The following is a 25,934-nucleotide window of genomic DNA, read 5'->3' on the forward strand; positions in this document are numbered from 1 at the left end:
AGGAGAATGGAAGGTGATACCATTGAGTATAAAGCTCTCAGGATTTTTATTTCATTATCGTATCACACCACAATCCACAACTGGGCTCTCTCCAGAGGAATTGTTGTCAGATAGACGACCAAAGTCTCATCCAAATCAGCCTCATCCAGACCTGAGAGCAAAAGTGAGCAGGAGACAATAGAGTTTGGGGGGGTGGGGGGGGGGGGGGGGGAGCAGCAACCCATTAGTGAATTTTGGTTACTTTGCAAGGGTGTAAAACTGAAAATAAATCACTTAATTTCCTTTTGAAGTGGATTATCGACATGATAGACTGTACTCCCACTGACTGTTGTGAATATGGTTCTGAATATTCAGGACTTTTTAGACAACGATGGTGGTTGTCCAACTGTGTACAAAATGACTTGGACTAATCTCAGCCTTCTGTAATTCAACCATCTTTATTTTTAAGAATGCTCTGAAATAAGGCACACCCTTACTTAAGCACTCAATATATTGGATTACTTTCAGATACACATTGCATTTTCCTAAGTTTTTAATCTATAAAATGAACACAAAAAAGTAGTAACAAGACAAATAAAAATGACAAGTGGACCGCATACAATTTTATCAAAGATCTTGCAAAAATAATGTATATTTAATTTTCTTGGGTCACAGTAAAATATTAGAGTAACTATCTGAATCGTAGGAACTTCTAGACACATGAAACACATGTTGACTATTGACTTTTGAAACCCTTATCGGTTTAAGACATCAAAACACATGCACGTGTCAGAAACAAAAGCCTTAGTCTAATAGTCTGGCGACGCTTACTATGAAGGCTCATGTAATTAATGGGAATATGTGCATGGTACTAACTACGATGATATTACGACAACGAATAAACACAATGAAACTGAAAATGGAAATCAGAACACTTGCATGGCAAAAATAACCACTGCATATGTTTATTGTAGCACATGATTGAAACAAACTAAAGCTCTTCAGCTTTTCTCTATAATGTAGAAAACAAGCTTAAAAACTGAATAACAATTGCAGACTTGCATTTAATATGTAGGAATTGTCCCAACGTAACTGTACAGAGTTCAACACCAACTTCATCAAAATTCTTTTAAAAATTCAATATTTCTATTCACAGATCAGGCCATGTTTGAATTATTGTATATTTGCATATAATGCAACTCCACTCTAATTTTCAACCAAAGGACCCGAAAGCTATGAATAGCTCATGTGAGCCACTGCAGCTCCATACAGCACTAAATCTGGATTTTCTACACACTACCACTGCTGAATGCAGATAATGAGGAGATCAGAATAGTATTACAAGTCCAAAAGGACCAAAGTGGTGGGGCCCGTTTAGGAGCAAGGTCCAAAGTGAGCCAACAGTACCACCCATATTGAATTGTTCCCAAGACAACTCTTCCTGCAACAGCCTCAACCCCCACTCCGTGATTCCAATTTTAGTTTAAATAAATGAATATATAAACTCAGAATGTGAACCCTGTACACACACAAATATAGAAAATATTTTAACGTCTTGCTCGTATTCCTTGCGGGAAATGGTGTGTATTTCATCCAAACAGCACATACACGTCTACTAAGTTTTGGGAATGCGTTTTATTTATGGGACTTCATCTAGCAATCCCAACTCAAGTACATCACTTCACAGAATTGCATTGTGAATGAAGCTGAAGCTTCCCACACATTCCCCACGACCTGCCACAATGCCAATTGGCTCAAACTGTCCAGTCGTGTATGTTCTAACCACTGGGAACTGGTTTAAAGCAGTATCATTTCACACTGGGGTCAAAAAGTAGGTAAACCAAACCATATCCTTGCTGATTGGAACCTAGTCAAGTGTGCAAACCAGCATTTTAACACTCCTTTTAAGGAAGTTTTCAATCATGTGACATGTACCAAACATCTTTAATTCTCAAGTTATTTGATGCTGTAGAACAAACAGCAATATCCTTAGCAAAGCCAACATTCCAACAGAAATTGTATCTTTAAATGCTTTGGATAAAGGTTCAATGTATGATCAGAGCTGGCCTTGCTGAACAAAGAAGCCAGAAAATCCAAGACAAATCCCATTTCAATTCCTATAGATTGACATTAAGCAAAAGGTTTATTTTATTTCAGGATTACCAAGCTTCTCAGATTTCCAACTTGCAAGTAAAATACATTGCAAATAATTGCAAAGGCTGCTGCTGTCCTCAAAAACTCTGCATATACCCAAAAAAGGCTGCTGTCTTCAAAACTCTGCACATACCCCTCATATGTAGTTTTCCAAAGAACAAAATTCAGAATGCTCAAAACAAGGCTTCACTCAAAGTTGCATTATTACTAAAAAAAAACACCAGCATGAAAGCTTACTGTTGAATGAGGGGCAAAATGAATTTGCTACTTATCTGGATTATGTGCAAGCAGCTAGTCAAATTTAGCATCTTTCTACCCATCACAAGAGTGTAAAACAAAACTGCTCAATTGTAAAGCATGAGGTCACAACAGTTATTTTTAAATATATGGCTCATAAATGTGTATACAGAAAAAAAAAGGTCAAGTAAAGCAAATTGCAACACTGATTAAATTTGCAATGGTTTATCCAGGTTATTTAGATTTCACAAAAACAAGGTTTTTTCCCAGGTTTAAAGGCATATATAAAGCCTCTGAATGAGCAATGTTTACTAGAGTTCTAATTCACTTAAAGATTCATGGAAAGTAAGCGGAGCCACCTTCCAACTGACAGAGAGCCCAACCCAAACCAATCACAACTTGGAGGGGATGCACCATGTAATAACAGGATTGTTCATAATCATGAAGTTATTATATATCTGATGAAGCGCAAGGCAGAAATTATCTGCCCGCATTTCTCTATATCAGACTTCAGTCGTCACCATTTCAGGTGGAAAATATATAGAACTTGACCAAGTACACTGCTGCAATGATGGAAACAAAAAAAAAGAAAATAGCAGGGATTAAAGGGATTTAATACATTCATTTCTCGTCAACGCACAATTTCTATTCCAGTTTTGCCATAATATTCGTAGGCACCTAGCAACAACTTTCTCAAAGTAAAATAAGTGACCGCTTACACTATAGCAGACATGGAGCAATCAATATTGCAACATGGATATGTATGGAGAATATACACAGGCATTTTAATTAAATACCAGATATGCTTTCTTTTCTGATATATAGGGCTATGTAATATTATACATAAAGCCCAATTGCAGCTACTGTTTTCAATTGGAAACATCCAACGTACCGATGAATGCCTAATTGGATTTTTTGTCCTGACTGCTGAAGCAGAAGCAAAGACTATATTTTACCATTTGGTGTGGCAGGTGCAAGGGAAGGGATAATAGGAAAGAGAAAACAATTTGGTAAAATAGCATGTACTGAAACAGCAAATGCCATAGTCATTACAATGGAACATGGCTAAACAGGTAAGATACAGACTCTCCATTGTGAGTTCTTCGAATCGCTTCAGCTAGGATCATGGAGATATCAATAACCTAATAAGTAAAAAAAACAAAACCATGATTCAGAGTTGTTTTATGCATTTGAATATAGACAGATCAGTCACACTTCAAATTGAGAGAAACTAGAAACTGGTATTACATTAATTGAAATACAACTCAAGTTGAACTGCACGAGTTTGGCAATCATGGAATTAAAATGTGTTTGGGAAATGAAAACACAGCACTAAAGGTTTACACTGCATTTGCAAATGGCATCCACATCATGAACGTACATTGGTGCTCATTTATAGCTAGTAATGAACCTTCGTGACCATAGAATAAATTCTAATTTTACAGCACGAGATGGGCCATAAGATCTTTGATGGCTATGCTTGCTCTCAAGTGCTATGCACTTAATCCAATTCAACACACTTTCTTTGTCTATGTTTTTTCTAAACATCTATCCACTTTTTTTGAAAGCCATCATGGAACTTGATGTACATGGTAACAGAAGGTGGCAGCAGAGAGGAAATAAAAACATGGTGAAAAGCAGGGAGGGGAAATAAACTGAACAAAAAGCTGGATTAATGGCTGCATCTTCAGTTGCGTAGGCCCCAAGCTCTGGAATCCTTCCCCAACCTTTTCTCTTGTTTAAGAAACTGCTAAAACCTTCTTTAAAATACTGAATACTTCATAGGATGTTAAAGTAAATATTTACCCTCCCTCTCAATACAGAGAATGAGATGATTTCTCCTGGGTGGAACAACTGCATGAAACCAGAGGTTGAACATAAAACGTTCAATTTTTTGAACATAGTATTTTTATGCAGAGGTCAAAATGTGAACCAAAACCAACTAATTTTTGGGGTTCTTAATATTTTAAGTCAATTACATCCAACAAGAAATAAAGGGAAGATCTTATTATCTTCAATAATTACACTGAACCAGATTAGGAAGCAGGTATTGCATAGAACATTTTCAGCTGTGGAACCCTTTTGAGTTCCCAAGAGTACTGAAGGAACCCCTGAGAAACATCCTTATTATACTGATGCACAACAAATGTACCTACAGCACAATAATAATCAAATATACAAAAACAAACTTACAAGATGCCTCTATATTTTATGTATACATTATAATGAAAAAAGTTATGTTATTCAACAAAGTCTTGCCATCTTTTCATTATTTTGGGAGCACCCATTAACAGCCCCCTCTCAGCTCCCCATTATTGGACATGCTACAAGGAAAACTATTTTTAAATTTAAAATAGCTAGATCTACTACGGAACCCCTGGGGGAGTCCTGCAGAACCCAGTATGGGAACCCTGGTGTAGAATATATGACCTGAAGAATATATTCACCTGAAGGAGCGACACTCAAAGCTTGTGCTGCCAAATAAATGTTAGACTTTAACCTGGTGTTGAGAGACTTCTTACTGTGCTTACCCCAGTCCAACAAAGACATCTCCACACTGTAGAATATATGAACACAAACAGGCCATTTGGCCAAACCAGTCCATACCCATTCTCTCCTTTGCTCATTTAAATCTATTATAATGGCAAATTTTACTCTGATATACTTTTTATTACAGAATCATACAATACCACAATGCAGGAGGCCGCCATTCGGCCCATCGAGTCTGCACTAACCACAATCCCACCATGGCCCTATTCCCATAGCATAATAAATTTAGTGCAGTTTTGCCGCATCCAGTTGTGAATGGTGGTACACAGTTCAACTAATCAAAAGAGGAGACTCCACTTTGCCAAGGCCACTCGGCTCCTGGCCTCAATGCAGCTTGGTCCAAACACAAGCATTGTTTGTTGAATTAAAGAGGTGAGTGATTGCATTTACCCTAGCTAGCCCCACTGACACGAAGGGGCAATTTAGCATGGCCAATCCACCTAACCTGCACATCTTTGGACTGTGGGAGGAAACCTACGTAGAAAACGAGGAGAACGTGCAAATTCCACACAGACAGTGATCTAAGCTGGGAATCGAACCCTGGGTCTCTGGTGCTGTGAGGCAGCAATGCTAACCACTGTGTCACCATGCTGCCCTTAAACTTATTCTTTCACGGGATGTGGAAATCACTGGCTAGGCCAGAATTTATTCCTCATCCCCAATTACTTGACTCACTCCTGACGTGTGCCTTGTAGAGAGTCAGGCTTTGGGGAGTTAAGTGGTGAGTTAATCACTGCAAAATTCAAGTCTCTGACTCATTCTTGTGACCACTGTATTCATATGGCTGGTCCAGTTCATTTTCAGGTCAATAGAAGCCCTGTGGCTGTTAATAGTGGGGCATTCAGCAATGGTAATACCATTGAATGTCAAGGGGAGACGGTTGGATTCATTCGAAGATGACCATTGTCTGACACTTGCATGGTGCAAATATTACTTGACAATTAACAGCCCAAATGGAAATATTGTCCAGATTTTGCAGCACAAGTGCATGGACTACTCACGTACTTGAGTTGCAAACAGTATTGAACAATGTTCAACCACCAGAGAACATTTCCATTTTCGTCTTTACGATAGACAGAAGGTTATTGATGAAGTAGCTGAAGATGGCTGAGCCTAGGGCACTACCAAGAGGAATTTTTGTAGCAATGTCCTGTGGCTGAAATTATTGTCTTTCAACAGCACAACCATCTTCCTTTATACTTGATACAACTAACCAGTGAAAAGCCCCACCCACCGGATTCCCAATGAGTTTAGTTTTGCCAGGGCTCCTTGATGCCACACTTGGTCAAATGCTGCCTTGATGTTAAGGGCAATCACTCAGCTCTTTAATTCAAACAATGCTTGTGTTTGGACCAAGCTGCATTGAGGTCAGGAGCCGAGTGGCCTTGGCAAAGTGGAGTCTCCTCTTTTGATTAGTTGAACTGTGTACCACCATTCACAACTGGATGCGGCAAAACTGCACTAAATTTATTGCACCCATTACTTACTTTATTACTTCCTTAAAGTCAATAACGGTTGGTCAACCAAGATTTTCCCTTTTGAAATCCATGCTGACTATTGATTTAATTTTAGTTTCTAGATGTTCTTCAATGCTCTATTTGCTACCATTGTGTTAAGATGTTAGTCATGTTCAATCCCTCTTCTGAAATATAGGGAAATACAGGACCTGTCTGACACGTCTTTTTTTGGTGAATTATTAAATTCATGTAGTAATGCCTGTGCAATCTCTTCCCTATATTCTTTAAAAATGCATTGATGCAGTTTGATTTATTCAATACATTTAAAACAAAAATGGGGAATGCATGTCTTATTACTCATCTCATTGCTCAAGGATTTAATTTCATAATTCATCTTTGCTTTTTTGACTTCTCTCCTAATCTTTGTATTCTCTCTTACATTGCACTCCTCTGCTGTCTATATACTTGATGTATGCCACTTTCTTTACCCTCAGTTATTCCCTTGTCTTTACTCATCCATGGAGTGTCTCTAGTTTGCACTTTCCTTTTGGAGGAATAATTTTCCCCTGTACTTCAGATATAGTTTTAAACATTTCCCATTGTTGTTTGCCACTAAGTTAACCATTTTATTATTCTATTCTCAGCCCTTTAAAAACAGCTTTTCTTCAATTGATTAACCTGGTTTCTGTCATACTTCAAATTTTTTATCAACTTTAAATATACTACATTATGGTCAGTTTTGCCTGGCTGTTCCCCGACTTGTACTGTTTGCTCTTGTTCATTCCCCATTACTGGATCAAATAGCAAATCTTCCCCCATTGGGCTTTTTACACACTGGGTTAGGAAGGAGTCCAGTACATATCGTAGGAACTCCATTCCTTTATTCTTTTTGTCTACCTATAAATGATGCAGTTGATCATGTTGTGTTTTTTATTCAGTTCCCTAATTTGTTTGCATGTTTCTTCCTTCACTTCCCTTTCATTATTAGACTACCTGCACTACACCCATCAATGTGACTGCTCTTTTATCTTTCATATGGATTCCAATTGCATCTTGCTGATACTTCATTTTTTTCTATTGTGATCATGTTATCCAAATAAATATAGTTACTCCATCTTCCAGTTTTCCCTCTACTTTTCGAAAATGTGTATACTCTGCAATGTTTAATTTTTGGCCCTGATTTTCTGCAGCTATCTCTCGGTCTCAACTGTGGCTTCTTGAAATGCGTCGTAGCCCTCCGTTGTATTGACTGTCCCATCCAAATTTGTGCTATCTGAAAATTTAGAAATTGTTGCAGTTCAAAGTCTAAATTACACTACATCTTTTAAGATGTGATTCCATGCAAATGTTTGCTTATCCAAAGCAGTTGTTCTTCATTTCACCGAATGTAATAGTCTGTGCTACCTTCCCATGGAAAGGAATTTCTGTGACAAAATAGTCTGCAACATAAGCTAGAATACTTCCACAGACAAGTACCACTAACTGGCCAAAATCAGACACAGATTCCACGTGAAGCAAGTTTTATCTCTATTCTAGGTAGGCTTAAGAACAGGGAAATATTTGTTTCCTTGATAGCACATCAAGTTGTTCTTTGTGGTAGCAAAATTAATTCTTAACATACCTGTATTTTCGGACAGTGTTTCATTTTGTCCTCCTGAGGTATTGTATTGGTGACTACTACTGCTTCAAAACAGGCATTGTTGATGCGGGAGATAGCAGGACCAGAGAAGATTCCATGTGTGAGGATGGCATAGACTTTTGTGGCTCCAGCAGACAGCAGCCTGTGATGCACAGATAAATCAAATCAAAAACTAAGCTCCTTCCCCTCTCACTTTGCCACTGACTGCAGCATTTCATTTCCAATTTTTGATGGGACAATAACTATTTGGAAAAAACATAGGCATAATTACAAATTTAAAAAACACTGGACAGAATTAATTTACTGATTTATAAACAATTTAAATCGATAGTCTGCTCATCCTGCATACTTCTTATAAACAAAACAGTTGTTAGTGCTTTTTGCAGTTCAATCCTGTTATTTCATTCAACTTAAGCTATTGGAGGAGAAAAAATAGACAATTGTCAAAAATTAGTTAAGTTTCACTTGCATTCCATGGGACTTTGGAACTGGACTTTAAAAACCTTGAAATAAAACTGACGCATGAATTGACTAGCAGATGGCAGAGATAGACCAACCACAGGATGGGAATAAGTCTATCCAAGATTTAAATGATTTGGCTTGACCACTGCAGTGTGGCTAAATTGTAGAACTGGAAATACTTACAAGCTAACAAACTGCGGGTTCCAGAATGTGTGGGTGTGCACTACATCCCAAAATCTGCTTCAGAGTGAAACTCATTCACCAATCTGATGCTGGTAAATCAGAATATTACTCACTGAAACACCTTTACATGTTAATGGACAATTCATAACCTCAGGATGTGGGATTGTTACAAGATGTAGGAAAGTACAAGTCAGAAGGGAGATCTTTGCAAAATAAAAACTTATTTATGAAGGGGGCAGTGACTTGCAGGTTAACTGCAGGTGGAATTGATCATTCACACACATGCGAACATACTCCTGAGTGATCAATTCAGTGGGTGCAATTGAGAAGTTGAGGAATATTAGTGAAGTACTGATTTAACTTGAAGGGGACAGGGTATTTATGTTTGTAGATTACTGGAGGGTACTGATACGACAATAAACTTGAACAAAATGGATGTGCATTGGTCGTGAGCCTTGACCATTTTCTCCACCTGGACAGGTTCAGGTCAAGCTTTAGAGTTGTTAATATAGGAGGGGAAATGTAGATTAACCTACCGGCAGTATATTACTTCTGTCATGCAAATTAGACAAAAGAGAGCACAAAACAATACATAAAGTGCTGTCACAAGTCTATTTTTTAAAAATCTTACCATTTCAGTCTACAAAAATTGCTTATACAAAGCACGATTATCTGTTGTCCCCTCCCCACCCCAGGTATTAATTCTGATGGCTGTAAAAGAGATCATTAGATCAGAATGATTCAGGAGCATCAATTGTAGATGGGAAATGCTGATTGTTTGAATGCCTTTACAGATATTGCTACAATAAAAGCAAACAGATCTGCGAGAGATCGGTATCTCTGGAGTAAAATAATCTTGAGTGGAGCCTCTGTTTCCTTTAACATGTTGCTTCTCTACAGCAGTTTTTTAAGCTTCCATAATTCAGCAACTCACTTGTCTGCAGCGTGGCAAATTGTACCACAAGTATCTGCCATATCATCAACGAGAATGGCTACTCGGTCCTTCACATCACCAACTAGAACCATTCGGTCAACTTCGTTGGCTTTTTTACGCTCCTTATGAATCAACGCAAAATCCACATTCAGTCGATCTGCAATGGACGTAACTCTAAAAAAAAAGGAAGGTTCAAAAGAGTAAGTTTGATGTGCATATGCTCCATTTTAGTTATATGATACTAAAACATGTAAAAGCAATGAACAAGAACTATGACAACTGAATCTTTATGGCTCTCTGCCACCATTCAATTTCCTGGTTGAAATTATAATTTGTGGAAATGAATGCAAAATAATTAGGATTGGCTTGATGGCGTTGGCAAATGAATATACAGAAGTGATGCAACAAGGCTGCTAGTTTAATATGGAGGTACCTACCAACATGTCAGACAACTCCATTGTGTTTTGAATCAGCACTCAGATTTTACACAATTTAAAATATATTTTAACACAAAATGCATAAAACAAGGATGCTAAGTTTAATATTCGTTGTTTTATTTTAAATAGTAAGGATTGATGTTAAGATGCGAGAAAACAAATAAATGTTCACAATTAGCAGTCAGAATTAATCTCATGCAGGCATATCAAGGCCAAAATGAAAAAGCTATGACTGCAGTGGATAGGAAAATTACAAATATAAAACCTTTATTTAAGAAAGGGTGAGACAGAAAGCAGGAAACAATTGGCCAGTTAACCCAACACCGGACAGTGGGAAATGTTAGGACCCATTATTGAGGAGGTAGTGGCAGGATCTTTAGAAAGTCACAATACAATTAGGCATGGTTCTGTGAAAGGGAGATCATATTTGACAAATTTCTTAAGAGTTGAGTATCTAACAAGTAGGGTAGAGAAATGGGTAAAAATAGATGCAGTGTATTTAGATTTCCAAAAGTGATTCAGTAAGGTGCCACTTAAAAGATTACTATACAAAATAAGAGCAGGTTGGTGTTGAGGGTGATATATTAGCATGGACAGAGGATTAACTAACTAACAGGAATCAGAGTGTGGGGATAAATGGGTCATTTACAGGTTGAGAAACTGTACGAGTGGCACAGGGATTACTGGGGCCTGAATGGTTTTTAATTTATATCAAGGACTTGGATGACTATATTGCAGCCAAGTTTGTTGACTGTGGGAAAGCAATTTGTGAGAAGGACAGTCTGCAGAAGGGATATTGGCAGGTTAACTGAGTGGGCAAAATATTAGTAGATGGAATATAATGCGGAAAATGGCACTTTGACAGGAAAACAGATAAGTTGAATATTACTTAAATGGACAGCAACCACAAATGCTGTGGTATAGGGGAAGAGATGTGTCCATGTACATGAATCACAAAGTTAGCACATGGGAACAGCAAGTAATTAGAATGTTGGCCTTTATTGCAAGGAGGATGGAGTGTAAGAATAGGAATGCCTTGCTACATCCGTAGAGGATTGGGCAGATCTCAAAACAATATCCTGAATTGGAATTATATCACCATTTTTTCAGTTGTTGTCTCAGAATCCTGGAACTGCCTAACATCACTGAGCATTTTACAACACACGGACAGCAGCAGTTTAAGAAGATAGTGCTCCACCGCCTTCTCAAGAACAATAAAATGCTGGCCTACCCAGCAACGCCCACATCCCATGAAATGAATATATTTTAAAATGCGATGTACAGTTTTGATCTTAGTGAGGAACGAGATACTTGCATTGAAAGCAGTTCAGAGAATATTAACTAGCCAAATTCCTGGGATCACAGGGTTGTCTTGTGAGGAAAGACTGAACTATACTCATTCTTAACTCTAAAGAGCAGTGGTGATCTTACTGAAACATAGGATTCTAAGGGGCTTGATGATAGGTGCTGAGAGGATATTTCCACTTGTGGGAGAATCTACAACTGGGGAAACAGTTTAAAAATAAAGAGGCCTCCCATTAAAGATGGAGAAGAAAGCACTTCTTCTCAAGAGGATTGTTTATCTTTTGAATTTTTTTCCACAGAAAGCAGTGTAGACTGGGTTATTGAATATATTCAAGGCTAGGTTAGACATTCTTTGATTGATAGGGCATTAATACTTTCATAGAATCCCTACAGTACAGAAGGAGGCTATGCGGCCCATCAAGTCTGCACTGACCACAATCCCACCCAGGACCTATCCCCGTAACCCCACATTTTATCCTGTTCTTTCCCCTGACACTAATGGACAATTTAGCATGGCCAATCACTCTAACCTGCACATCCTTGGACTGTGGGAGGGAACCGGAGCACCCAGAGGAAACACTTAGACGGCGAGAACGTGCAAACTTCACACAGACAGTGACCCAAGGCCGGAATTGAACCCGGGTCCCTGGCGCTGTGCGGCAGCAGTGCTAACTATTGTGCTGCCATGCCGCCACAATCAGATCAAAAATCTTACTGAATGGCGAAGGAAATTTCTGCTAGTTTGTATATTATTTGTTCAACAAAATGATAAGTTATGGGATTAAACAGTCAGTCCAGTTTGTGTTGTCTTGAAAATCACAAATGGACTGCAAAAACATGACCTCAGAATTCTTCTACTTACATATATCTTACAGCTCAATAAACATTCGAGCCTAATGGCTCTATCCAAAATAAAGATATAATGGCATGTCCAAGATATGTCACAAAATATAGTGAAAAAACCTCTGCCACTAATTACTAGTCCAATTAATGACAATGCAAAACTTGATTAAGAGCCATTGGAGATTAATCAAAATAAAACTGAAAATTTACTTATGAAACAAAGCAGCACAAGAGGTTATAGGAGTTCAACATTTGAGGACTTCATTCATGTGGAATTGACAGATAAAAGAAAAATCTGTTTGTAATCTTATGGTCCGACTTCCTCAACAGGGGGACTGTAACATTGCTGTTATTTTAAATCAAAATCATTTGAAGTATGATGGTTTGGTGATTTATACATTAGGAATACAAACTTCCTAGTTGAAGAATTTCCAAATGGTTCTTTGTTGGGGAGTTTGGTGAAGGGACTAATTATTCATCTACAAATCTCTGACCTATACTACTTATAAGGTTTATTAGGGAACTGGCCTAGTGCTTTTAGAATGGTTCCTCCAACTACATGCAATACAAGGGATTTAAAATTTGGATATAGAGAAACCCTGTCCTATGCTAAAGTATAAATTTGATGATTAGTTGGCTGTCTCGTGAGCAAATTTGGTTTAGCAAAAAAAAACCACAGAGTCAAAACACAAACATATGATGTAATTAGTTGGCAGAGTCTTCTGAATTAAGGAGTTATTTCTATAGCATGAAAATAGCTGCAGCATAATTATCCAACTTTGGTGGAACACTGCCAAGAATTCCAGTTATATTCCAGACTTATATTAACTGTTATTTTAATTTAAAATGCACAAAAACTACAATTACAATGAAATATTAACAGCATTATTGTAATTGATTAACAACTTTAAATTACAAAATTAACTACACCACCTTTAAAAAAGTTCAAACCAAAAATTCCTTTATATAGGAAAAGGCTGCAAATAATTAAATTCAAATGCAGCATTTTATGAAAAACAGCATTATTTTTTTAAAAATCAGACCACTAAATTTTCCAAGTTCAAAAATGACAGTTAACAAAGGACATTAAAACAGCAAAAGTGATCTTGCAAGTGAGACATGCATCACAATTGAAGTCTAAAGTCATGGGGATTTACACTGAAGAACAGAGTACCTTATTCTTGGTGTGCAGAACCTTTACTGTCTTCCAATTTATGCTGCCTGATTGTAGGTTGAAAGCTACTGGAACTTCTGTTTAAATAACCACGCAAATCTCCCACGAAAATTAAAACAAGATCTGTTTTGTGTTGCATTTCTGATTTCAAAGAGGATTATTTCTACAAATGAAAAGTAAAAACCAGGCTAGGTGTATATCTGACCATCAATCAGACAATGTGCACTTACGCTCCCAAAGCTGAAGTATGGTCCCTGGTTTCTTATTTTGCATTCCTCTGACCACCTACCTTTTGGCTCCACCAGCATCAGGAGACACAATAATGCCATTTTTCCATTCTTGAATATTCTCCCTAATCCACTTGAGCACTGCCGGTTCAGCATAGAGGTTATCCACTGGGATATCAAAGAAACCCTACAGGGCAAACAACAAGAATTTGGCATAATGCAAATAGAGATGGCATGAAACGGGAAACTTTATGGTATAAGAGAGAATATGCAAAATATAAACATTGTGCTGAATGGTATGACTGCATAAGAAATTGTCAAAAAAAATTCACAATGACAATTGTTATTCCACTTTTCAAGCATCTGCCAAATTTCTCATTGTCAAGAATACTGTTCCACCCTGGGGTACAGTTTCAATATGGGGTAAAGTCCCACAGGTATGAGTCACCCCACTAGTGCATTCAATGGCTATCCACTTGCACGTTTTAAACTTGATCACTGGATGAGGAGTAAAGCAGAGTAGGATAGTATATTTAAAAATTCAATGTGAACCAGCAGAACACATTGGCAGGAAAAAACATTTAAAAGCTTTCAAATTCTTCAAGAGTTCTCTGTCCGAAGGCAGGTCTGACAAACAGTGGCACAACCTCCACCATAGGTAGGGAAAGGTGGCAGATGCTAAATCCTCCCCAACTGGATTGAGGTTTTAAACCCTGCGCAGTTGGCATCAAACTGATCCGCATCAGAGGTTCAGCCAGCTGCAACCCAAAAAGTCTTGAGTTGCTGTAGCTATATACACTTTTACATGTTCCTATTGTCTGCCATTTGTACATGTTGGGAGGAATTACATGCTGATACTCAGCCTGTTTGGTTGCATTATGAATGCACCTGCCTCAGCCATCAAGTTCTGGTGTGAAACTTCTGGTTCAGAGAAATTGTGCTACAAAACCTCTGCTTTCAAATTATTAAAAAAGGAAAAATCCAAAATATGATATCACATGAGAATAGTTAAGTGATGGGTTGGTGTTAAGAAAAGAAAGGTAGTTTTACGGGATTTATATTTGTATTGGTAAACATTAGAAGGAAGGTATAGTTTTAGATGGGTTTAACTTGATGCTTCTGTACCTGGAAGGGTAAAACCTATAGTTAGGGTCATGCTGGACAAAGGTGTTTGTGTGTGTGTGGGGGTTAGTTTCAACTGCAATTGTGATTTTATTGTCCTTAGAGAAGGCTATGGCGTGAAGAGTAAATAAACCAACAGTGATTGCTTAATAACTGGGGCCTTGTAAGGTAGAGTTCTAGTTTAGCTCAATTTGACTGCAGTTGAAGATAGGTAGTAAGAGAGAAGGCAGCTCTCAGCTCTGCTAGCAGTTGGTTTTAGAAGGCTAAAGAGGGAACATCTCTCTCAGTCTTGCTAGAAAAAAAGTCATACCATGGAGTAACAGCTAAGAAAAGATATGCCGGAAATCTAAAGTCCAGCTTGTTCAGGAAACTAGAGAAAAGAGAAGTTTCCAAGAAGGCTGAAGTTAATGAAACAGAGGAAATTGGGAACCAGAGCAGATTACTGTTTAGTAAAGTCACAGAGTTGAAAAAGCATTGGATCGTGAGAGACCAGAAAGATATCTGTAGTAGTGTGAAGGTTTGAGAGAATTTACTACAGTTTGGGAGACATTATTTGAAATAATTGTGGAAATCAGAGTCTGTGTAAAAACCTTTAAAACACAGGAAACCTCAAGGGAGAGGTGCAAACCTGAAGGCGAAGACTTGATGGAAGTAGCAGAGGGAAAGCATAATTTTAAAAGAAGATTGGAAAGTGTGACATTTCAAAGTGGAATTTGAAATCACTCGCGTGGAAACTGGGGTTCAATGAGGCAAGGTAGCTCATGATATAGGAATTATCTGGGGGGATTTTGAGGAGAAATCCACAAACATTCACTTGGGTTCAGAGAGGTGTGCATCTTACCACAGTCATCTTGTGTGCTCAGAAGGGGCTGTGTGTGTCAATGGGACCATTGCAGCTTAAGTTAAGGGGGTCAGTTAGCTCAATTGACTGGACAGCTAGTTTGTGACAGAGTGGTCCAACAGCGCAGGTTCAATTCCTGTACTGACTGGTTATTCACGAAGGCCTATCTTCTCAACTTTGCTCCTCGCCTGAGGTCTGGTGATCCTCAAGTTAAATCACCACCAGTCAGCTGGGTCTATGGTGACTTTACCTTTATCTGTATCTTAAGATGCACTTTGTAATCTGTCTTAATCTTAAAATCTATGTGCGTTTGTTAAGATTAGGGAGTGGTGGGGTAAAGAGTATTTCATGCTTAATAAATGTTTTTTCCTTGTTGGGCTCGTGACACTAATTTGAGGTCTTGTGAAACAGTTCCTCCATGTTCTATTAAAAAAGTTACGGTGTTTTCAGACAGGGATCCATTCTGGGATCATCCCGTTCAGTTATATCTACTGGGATTGTGACATTTGGTGAGTGTCTTTTCTTTCCTCTTTAAACCAGGACATTGGATTACACTAAGAATAGGAAATCAGGTTTAGTAAAACATTAGGCAAACTAATAAGAGTATTAGCAAAAGCAGTTTCACCCAAGTGCAGATTCCACTAGACTAAGAAAATTTGACAAGTATGACGGGACTAAGATGCACTTGAAAAATTAAAAACAAAGCTAAATTAGTACTGTGGATTAGGCTACAGTAAGGACCAAGGCATACAAGTAAATTTATTAAACAAGGATATGCCTAGATTAAAAGCTATTTATAGACAATTATATGTTTAAACTTGAGAATGTAATTAGTTAAATAAAATAGAGATAGCAGGGCAGGGGAGATTGCAGGTGTTGCATGGGGAGGAATCCACAACAACCACACCTGCAGTCAGTGTTTGCAGCTCGAGGAACTTCAGTTTGAACTTGATAGGCTGGAGTCCAAGTTCAAACACTGTGTTGCATCATAAAGGGAGGAAGTTACCTGGACACTTTGTTCCAGATGGCAGTCACACACTTTAGGTTAAGCACTTCCTATTTGTTCGTTGTTAGGGACAAGAGAATGCTGGGTGATGCAGGTCTGAGGATCCAGAAGGTTCAATGGAGTAACCTCAGGCCTTGTACTTGTGAAACAGGTACAAAGTTCTTATAACTTATGTAACTGACCATATTATGGTACACGGAGCTAGTTAAGTTGGGACAGTGAAAAGGAATGTAATAGGCATAGGGGACACTAATAGAACATAGAACATTACAGCGCAGTACATATTTAGATACTTTCTCTGTAGCTGAGGGAGTGAGACCTGCCTGTCCGGTGCCAGGGTTAAAAACGTTTCTTTGGAGCGAGAGGAAAAGGATCCAGTTGTTGTGGTCCACATGGATATCAATAATAAAGATAAGACTAAGGAAGATATCTATGAAGGGAGTATGAGCAGCTTGGCTTTCTGTTTTTTAATTTAGCTTTCAAGGCAATAACATTTGCACTGCCTGAGCCTTGAGCAGATTGGCAATGAGTAAGATTAGAGTTGATGTGCAGCTCAAAAACTGATGTGGGAGAAATTTGTCTTAAGTTCAGAAGATACCCAAGGCATCCCAATAATAGCGGAAAATCAATGGGCAAAAGGGAGGAGGGGACTCACTAGAAACAGTACAATTAAAACTAACGGGGCAAACTGTTGACAAGTCTCTCGGATCTGATGGTCCGCATTATAGGTACTTCAAAAGAAGTGGCTCCAGAGATAATGAATGCATACGTTGTAATTTTCCAATATTTCCTAGGTTCTGGAAAGGTCCTAGCAGACAAGAAAACCACAAATGTAACATTCTTAATCAAGAAGGAGACGACACAAAACAGGAAATCAAAGCATTGGTCAGTTCGCTTAACATCTCATTTGAAAAATGTTGGCATTCATTATTAAGCAAATTATTTCATAGCAGGGCATTTAGAATGTCATAATAACCATGTGGATTTTATGAAAGGGAAGTTGTGTTTGACAAATTTAGGAGTGGAGGCCATTATCAGATCAGGTAACAGTGGTGTAGCCTCAAGGTGGCTAAAGTCTTACTCGTACTTTAAAAAATTCATTCGTGGGACATGGGCGTCGCTGGCTGGCCGGCCAAGAATTTATTGCCCATCCCTAGTTGCCCTTGAGAAGGTGGTGGTGAGCTGCCTTTTTGAATTGCTGTAATCCATGTGCTGTGGGTTGACCCGGAATTGCAGGTTTTTGACCCAGCCACTGCGAAGGAATGGCGATTTATTTCCAAGTTAGGATGGGGGACGGCTTGGAGGGGAACTTACTGGTGATGGCGTTCCTATTTGTTCGCTGCCCATGTCCTTCTAGATGTGGGTTTGGAAGGTGCTGTCTAAGGATCTTTGGTGAATTGCTGCAGTGCACCTTGTCGATGGTACACACTGTTGCTACTGAGCGTCGGTGCTGGAGGGATTGAATGTTTTTAGATGTGGTGCCAATCAAGCGGGCTGCGTTGTCCTGGATGGTGTCAAGCTTCTTGAGTGTTGTTGAAGCTGCACCCATCCAGGCAAGTGGGGAGTATTCCATCACACTGCTGACTTGTGCCTTGTAGATGGTGGATAGGCTTTGGAGAGTCAGGAGGTGAATTACTCGCCTTTGACCTGTTCTTGTAGCCACTGTGTTTATGTGGTGAGTCCAGTTGAGTTTCTGGTCAATGGTAATCCCAAGGATGTTGACAGTGGGAGGGTTCACTAATGGTAACAGCATTGGATGTCAAGGGGCGGTGGTTAGAGTGTCGCTTATTAGTGATGGTCAATGCCCAGCATTTGACTGACATGACTGTTACTTGCCACTTGTCAGCCCAAGCCTGGACAGTGTCCAGATCTTGTTGCATTTGAACATTGTGAACTTTAAGAACTTCTGCTGTGCTTAAAACATTGGGAGGAATTTTCTACTCCCATTTTTTGGGGGCGGTGGCAGGAGTCCCAAAACATGAATTCCCGTAACAAATGTCCCACAGCCCCCCCACCCCCAAACCAATGACGTGTGTGTGTGTGTGTGTGCGTGCGTGTGCGTGCGTGCGTGCGCGCGCAGGGGCATGCTCTGGCACTGGCGATGTTTTCTTTAAAAAAGTCACTTTCCATCACAGTATATTTGATTCTGCAAGTTTAGGATCAAGTGCTATAATCAGTCTTTTTAGCTGTGTAGTTCTTTTGACTTTTATTACTTAGGAATAGATGTTAGTTAAATATGTCATGTTATATCTTTAAGTGAATGTCACTGCCTTAACTTTGGCACACGAGTCACTTTTCAGTACTGAAGTTATATGCATTTTACATAGATTGTGTAATTTTGTACCTTTGTAAAATGCAAAATGCACCATTCTGTATAATTTGACAAAATGACAGAATGGTTAGGAGAGGGACAGACACCTTAAGAGGGCCATTCCAAGGACAAGGGGAAATGACCTTCATTCTTGAGAAACCAATTAGAAACTAATCACCACATCTTAAACCAATCAAGGCCTGATTGCACACTGCACAAGGCAACCAGGAATCAGTAACAGCACTGATCATGGACATGGATTGTGGTTTGGAAAGTGTTGAAAAGCAAAAGCTTTGGTCTACCCAGTGTGTTGAATTTGAAACTGAAGACTGCTCGTCAGTTGCTTCGAGCCCTAGGCAAAATCGGGAAGCAAGAGCCATGTTGTGCCAGTAAAGTTGCTGCCTCACTTTGTTAAATATTGGGGAGGGGAGTTTTCCGCTCCTGCTTTCGGTGACAGTGGTGGAAAGTCCCGAGAGTCCCAGAAATCTACAGCAGGGAAAGCTGGCGGCTTTGTTGCCACTTTTTCCATCTGCTGCATCAAAGGATTGCTGACCGACCCAATACAAGAGATGCTTGTTCATTACCCTTTAAATGAGTTTATAATTATGGAACAGTAGCATTAGTTTTGTACTTAAAGCCACAGTAAGTAGTCTCATAACACCAGGTTAAAGTCCAACAGGTTTATCAGGTAGCACGAGCTTTTGTAGTGCTGCTCCTTCATCAGGTGAGTGCAGGATTTGTCTCATAAACATGGCATATATAGACACAAATTCAATTACAAGATAATGGTTGGAATGAGAGTCTTAACAGGTAATCAAGTCTTTAAAGGTGCAGACAGGATCAAGTTCCGCACACAAAGACGGCCTCAATCGGGATCTTGGGTTCATGTCACACTATCTGTAACCCCCACAACTTGTGTGAACTTGCAAAATTTCACTAACTGTCCTGGCTTGAAACAATTCACACCTCTTTAACCTGGGTATGAAGCAGCAGCGCTCCAAAAGCTCATGCTACCAAATAAACCTGTTGGACTTTAACCTGGTGTTGAGACTACTTACTGTGCCTACCCTAGTCCAACGCCGGCAACTCCACATCATATTTAAAGCCAGTTGGTGAATTAGTTACAGGTTTTACCAACATGCATTTAGTATCCCTGTCTGATCACCTTTCCTATGTATGCATGCCAAACTATTTTTACTGTAGTATTTAGGTTTTGCTTCACGTGGTAAATCAGCATTTCAGGCACAATTTTAAATAGATGATTTTAGCTTTCTGCTTAGCTCTTGAAATGTCATTAACGTACTAATTAATAAGCAGTGATTTTAGTCAAGTTCTTTAAAATGAAAACCACGACAAAAATAGAATAGTTTTAGATAAATGGATACAGCCCCACCCACATTGTGCCAATAGAGAGTTTGCCTGTTTATTTTGATAAAGAGGAGTATCTCACCTGTATCTGAGATGCATGCAGATCCATAGTGATGATATGATCTGCCCCAGCCACAGACAGCATGTTAGCAACCAACTTGGCTGAAATTGGAGCTCGACTCTGAAAATAAGACCAATTCAGCATTACAATCAAATCTCGTACATGTTATGTTTTTAAAAAATCAATTCTTGGAAGTGTTCTAAGCATCCACCCCAGAATTATTTTATAAAAACACTAACACCATAAAGTACATTCCATTACAATATTTTCAGGAGCATTTTCTTCAAGATACTATTGTCAATTTTAGTTTTCCGTCCAACTCTTCAAATACCATTTGGTGTCGTACACTGTATGGGAAATTCAGCAAGTTGCGCCATTAGTGAATCAATGGTCAAAACAAAATGTGTACATTACTGAAAAACCCATAGAACTATAGGATCCCTACAGTGTAGGAGGCCGCCATTCGGTCCATTAAGTCTGCACCAACTCTGAGCATCTTACCCCCAGGCTCACTCCCCTATCCCCATAACCTTGTGCACTTACATGGGTAACCCACTTAACCAACACATCTTTGGACTATGGAGAAAACTGGAGTACCCGGAGGAAATGCATGCAGATATGGGAAGACTCCACAGGACTATGGGAGCACACAGGAGCACCAGGAGGAGGCCCACACAGAGATGGGAAGAACTTTAAAACCCCACACAGACAGCTATCCAAGGCCAGAATAAAACTCAGATCCCTGGTGCTGAGGCAGCAGTGCAAACCACTGTGCCAACGTGCCACCCTTCTTAGTACCATGGATTAGACTCGTGGATCTTCCTAATTTATATCCTGCCCATGTCAGATTCCAAATGTATGTTGATGTACGTACCACCCACCCACCGCATATCACAAGCTTGTTCCCTCACCACTACCACCCCAGTTTGAATTCTGCTGCCTGTTTGCAACACTAATTACTGGACACTCTTCATACTTGTCCTTGGTGACCTACGTGTCTCCTTTTCCATCAATAGCTCCTTTCAAAATTCTCACATTTGTTGATGCGAATACGCTATAATCTTTGTACACAGACAGACAGGATATTATTTTAAGAATATCAATCCTACCTTGTCTTTCTTGTCTTGCCTAGCGTAAGGGAAGCAGGGTATGACTGCAGTAACACGACAGGCTGAGGCAATCTTGCAGGCATTAATCATGATGAGTAACTCCATCAAATTGTCATTGATTTCTCCGCAACCACTCTGTACAATGTAAACATCTTCACCTCGAACGCTTTCACCAATCTCCACACTTTGGGGGCAGGGAAAGGAGAAAGAGGGAAATGAGAAGAAACATTGTGAATTTTTCTTTGTTATGCAAAAGCCAGTGCATCACAGACTGCAAGCAATGTATGTGAAATTCAGTGCAACATAATGTTGACACACTGGCAGGAGGACACGGGAATAATATTTTTTTGAAAAAATCAACCACTGTCAGTGTTGCAGCAACCTAGAGAAACAGGCAAGCTGACTCAGGAAAACCAAAAAGCTCTTCAGCAGAAGGGAGAAGAGGCCCGAGGCTTAATTTCAAATGAGTCCTGGGCCTCTGGTTTCCAGTTCACTGCTAGCACACTGACATTTTTGGACCTAGAATATAGGCTGACTTGCATGTTAGTAATATTTTTAAAACTGTAAACTAAGTATTTATTCCCAAGCTGACATTGTCCAGAGACCTACCTCTTTCTCCCTCGACTTGTGCACTAAATTGCTGACCACCAAAGCTAGTCAAGTTCTCTTCAGGTTGTCTCTCTCTCCTATCACTCATCACCTCCAAAATTAGCAAATGACCCCACGGTTCTTGTATTCTATCTCCAAATCCCTTTTCCTCTCCAAAGTCCTCAAAAATGTTGTCACCGCCCAGATCTAAACCCACCTTTCCCAGAACTTCACATCTGAATCCCTCAATTGAATCCTTCAAATCAGGATTCCACCACAGTCACTAACAGCTCTTATGAAGTCACAAATGACCTCCTATGTGACTGTGCCAAAAGCTAAAGCTATATCTCCCTGCAGCCTCTGACACAGCTAACCACACCAAATTGTTCCAATATCTTGCACTAATGTTGGCACACTGGCAGGAGGACATGGGAATGATACATTTTTAAAGAAACCAACCAGGTTAAGTGTTGAATTGCAAGCTCCCAAACCGCCCATGCGCGCAAGTCCAAGAAATGTCAACACGAGCACATATGTCACACAACTACCTGAGCAATTTAGCTGGAACACATTCAGATTTTGCTTTGCAACCTAGCTTTGAACTCCCATCTACCTCTAATTTCTCCCCCAGTAACCTCTTTAGGCTGATGTTTTGCATGAAACTCGCCTCCTATTCCATTGATCCCATTTCCTACTGCTAGCGACCCTTCCCAAAAACCATGCTAACTAGCATTGTGAATTGTTCCCTCTCTCCAGGTACCTCATCTTTAAGAATGACCACAAACCTCTCAAATTGTTTTCCCAAACTAGAATCCCCATCTTAACACATAAATCTACATTTAAAAGTAAAAGTAGTTTATTAGTCATAAGTAAGGCTTGCATTGCACTTTACTGTAGAAAGGTCTGCATCAAAGGTGTTATCAAAGGAAATAAATAAAGGAAATATTGCAAGGGTTGAGGGGAGGGGGTACACTGATGATCAAAAGATTGGTCACTAAAGTAGATTCAAAGTGAAGAAGTGCTGCGGATGGCAATGGAGGAAAGGAAAGAATGGAAAAAGGAAGTAGTAGTGCATGGGTAGGGCTTTGTTTGAGCTCTTGTTTATAGATGAAGTTTGGCCAAGATAGCCTTGGGAAGTTCAAATCTAGGAGGTAATAAAAGTCAGTCTGCAAGGGTTTCAGCAGATGGCCTGAGGCAGAAGGTGGGGGCATATAGTGTTATGGAAGTGGGAGCCAGCCTAGAACGGAGTGAAACAGGTTGTATAGCCCTGAAACTACTAAATGAGGAGTTTGGGACCTAATATTTGTTTAATGACTCCTCTCCAAAAATCATTTAGAAACTGGAATGTTCCTCCACAGCACAGCTGCTCCCAAAGCTACCCAAAGGCCACTGTCAGTGTTGCGGCAACCTAGAGAAACAGGTAAACTGACTCAGGAAAACCAAAAAGCTCATATGCAGAAGAGGCCTGAGGCCTAATTTCAAATGAGTCCTGGGCCTCTGGTTTCCAGTTCACTGCAAGCACACTGACATTTTTGGACCTAGAATATAGGCCGACTTGCATGTTAGTAATATTTTTAAAACTGTAAACTAAGTATTTATTCCCAAGCTGACATTGTCCATGAGACCCACCTCTTTCTCCCTCGACTTATGCACTAAATTGCTGACCACCAAAGCTAGTCAAGTTCTCTTCAGGTTGTCTCTCTCTCTCCCATCACTCATCACCTCCAAAACTAGTAAATGACCCCATGGTTCTTGAATTCTATCTCCAAATCCCTTTTCCTCTCCAAAATCCTCAAAAGTGTTGTCACCTCCCAGATCCAAACCCACCTTTCCCTGAGCTTCACATCTGAATCCCTCCAATCAGGATTCCAGCACAGTAACAAATAGTTCTTATAAAGTCACAAATTGCCTATGGTGACTGTGCCAAAAGATAAAGCTATCTCTCCCTGCAGCCTCTGACTTAGCTAACCACACCAATTATCTTGCCATCCAGCTGTGTGGGGCTGTTCCGTTTGTATCTATATACCTGGTATCAAGTTGATATTTCTCAACACTCTAGCTAACACTACATTCTGCACCCTCTCCTGTTTTGTCTGTATAGTGTGCAAGAAACAATACTTTTCACTGTATACTAATACATGTGACAATAATAAATCAAATCAAAAATGTAGCTAGGCTATCACTTGCAACGATTTTTCTTTCTAATTCTGCAATGTTAATTCTGGGGTCCACTAAGGACCCATCTTTGCAACCACCACCACCCACTCCTTATGTTTTATCAATATTCTGCCCCTCAATGACATCTAAAGGCACAGTGTTCGTTTTTACGAATGCTGATAATACTCACTTTTACCTTAGCAGCACCAACACATTGATAAATTAACAGTGGAGAAGGGGAGCAAATTACCCATGACATCCAGTCCTGTCTGAGCATAAATTTCCTCCAACAAAATATTGGAAAGACTGAAGTCATGGTTAAGTCTCCGCTCCAAACTCCACTCCCTATCTACCAACTCCAGCTCTCTTCCTGGAAACAGTGAGCTTAAACCAAACTGTTAGCAGCTTCAGTGTCATATTTAACCCCACAGGCTACATATCTGCACTATCACCAAGGTTACTGATTGCCACTCAAGTAAAATTTCCTGATTTCACTCTATCTCAGCTCATAGTCTGCCGAAATTGTTATTCGTGCCTTTGTTACCTCTAGACTGGACCAGTCCAATACACTCCTAGCCGGTCTCCCACATACTACCCTCCATACACTTGACATCACCCAAACCTCTGCCGTGTCCTAACTTGCACCAAGTTCTGTTCACCTATCACCACTGTATGTGATACCCTATACATGCAGCCCATCAAGCAAGTAAGGACACACAACACAAGAAATAGAAATAGGAATAGGCCACCAGGTCCTTCAAGCCTGCCCCACCATTCAACATGATCATGGCTGATCTGTGCTGGCATTTTCTGTGCCATTTCCCCATAGCTCTCTATTCTTCGAGCTATCAAATATTTATCCATCTTCACTTTGAATACTTAGTGATCCAGCCTCCACTACTCTTTGAGGCAGAGAATTCCAGAAATTTACCATCCTCTGAGAAGAAATTTCGACCCATCACAGTCCTTTATCTTGTAGCTATGTCTCTTTGTTCAAGACCCTCCCACAAGTGAAAACATCTCACCATCTACCCTGTCAAGCCTCCTCAGGATCTGAAGTCACCCCTTGCTCTTAACTACAAGGAATACAGACCCAGACTAGACTACTTAGTCTCTCTTGATAAGACAACCCTCTCATCCCAGGAATTACCCTGGGGAATCTCCCTCAGACTGCCTCCAATGTTACTATAGCTCTTTTAAGGGGACCAAAACTGTACACAATATTCCACGTCAGGCCTCACCAACACCCTGTACAATTGCAACAAAACTTCCCCATCTTTAGAAATCATAGAAACCCTACAGTGCAGAAGGAGGCCATTCGGCCCATCGAGTCTGCACCGACCACAATCCCACCCAGGCCCTACCCCCACATATTTACCCGCTAATCCCTCTAACCTACACATCCCAGGACTCTAAGGGACAATTTTTAAACTGGCCAATCAACCTAACCCGCACATCTTTGGACTGTGGGAGGAAACCGGAGCACCCGGAGGAAACCCACGCAGACACGAGGAGAATGTGCAAACTCCACACAGACAGTGACCCGAGCCGGGAATCGAACCCGGGACCCTGGAGCTGTGAAGCAACAGTGCTAACCACTGTGCTACCGTGCCGCCCTCTAACTCTAACTCTTTGTAAAAGAGACCAAAACGTTGTTTGCCCTCTTAACTACTGGTTGGATCTGCAAACTAGCATTTTGTAATTCATGCACTAAAGCACCTAAATACCTCTATGATTCACTCACCTGCAATCTCTCTCCATTTAGATAATGATCTATCTTTTGTATTTGT

General features: G+C 39.8%; 1 protein-coding gene across 1 annotated transcript in view; it reads right to left on the reverse strand.

The window, feature by feature from the left end:
- Positions 1–899: 899 nt before the first annotated feature.
- LOC144492896 (ribose-phosphate pyrophosphokinase 1) overlaps positions 900–25,934 on the reverse strand; it is a 51,257-nt gene continuing 26,222 nt past the window's right edge. The window contains exons 2-7 of the mRNA XM_078211485.1: positions 21,400–21,583; positions 20,312–20,410; positions 13,644–13,768; positions 9,596–9,769; positions 7,999–8,158; positions 900–3,512 (exon numbers count right to left, since the gene is read on the reverse strand). Coding sequence (XP_078067611.1) covers positions 3,420–3,512; positions 7,999–8,158; positions 9,596–9,769; positions 13,644–13,768; positions 20,312–20,410; positions 21,400–21,583 — 835 coding nt within the window. The 3' untranslated portion in view covers positions 900–3,419. The remainder of the gene's footprint in view (positions 3,513–7,998; positions 8,159–9,595; positions 9,770–13,643; positions 13,769–20,311; positions 20,411–21,399; positions 21,584–25,934) is intronic.

This window comes from Mustelus asterias, chromosome 4 (genome assembly GCF_964213995.1).
Source record: "Mustelus asterias chromosome 4, sMusAst1.hap1.1, whole genome shotgun sequence".
Lineage (NCBI taxonomy): Eukaryota > Metazoa > Chordata > Chondrichthyes > Carcharhiniformes > Triakidae > Mustelus > Mustelus asterias.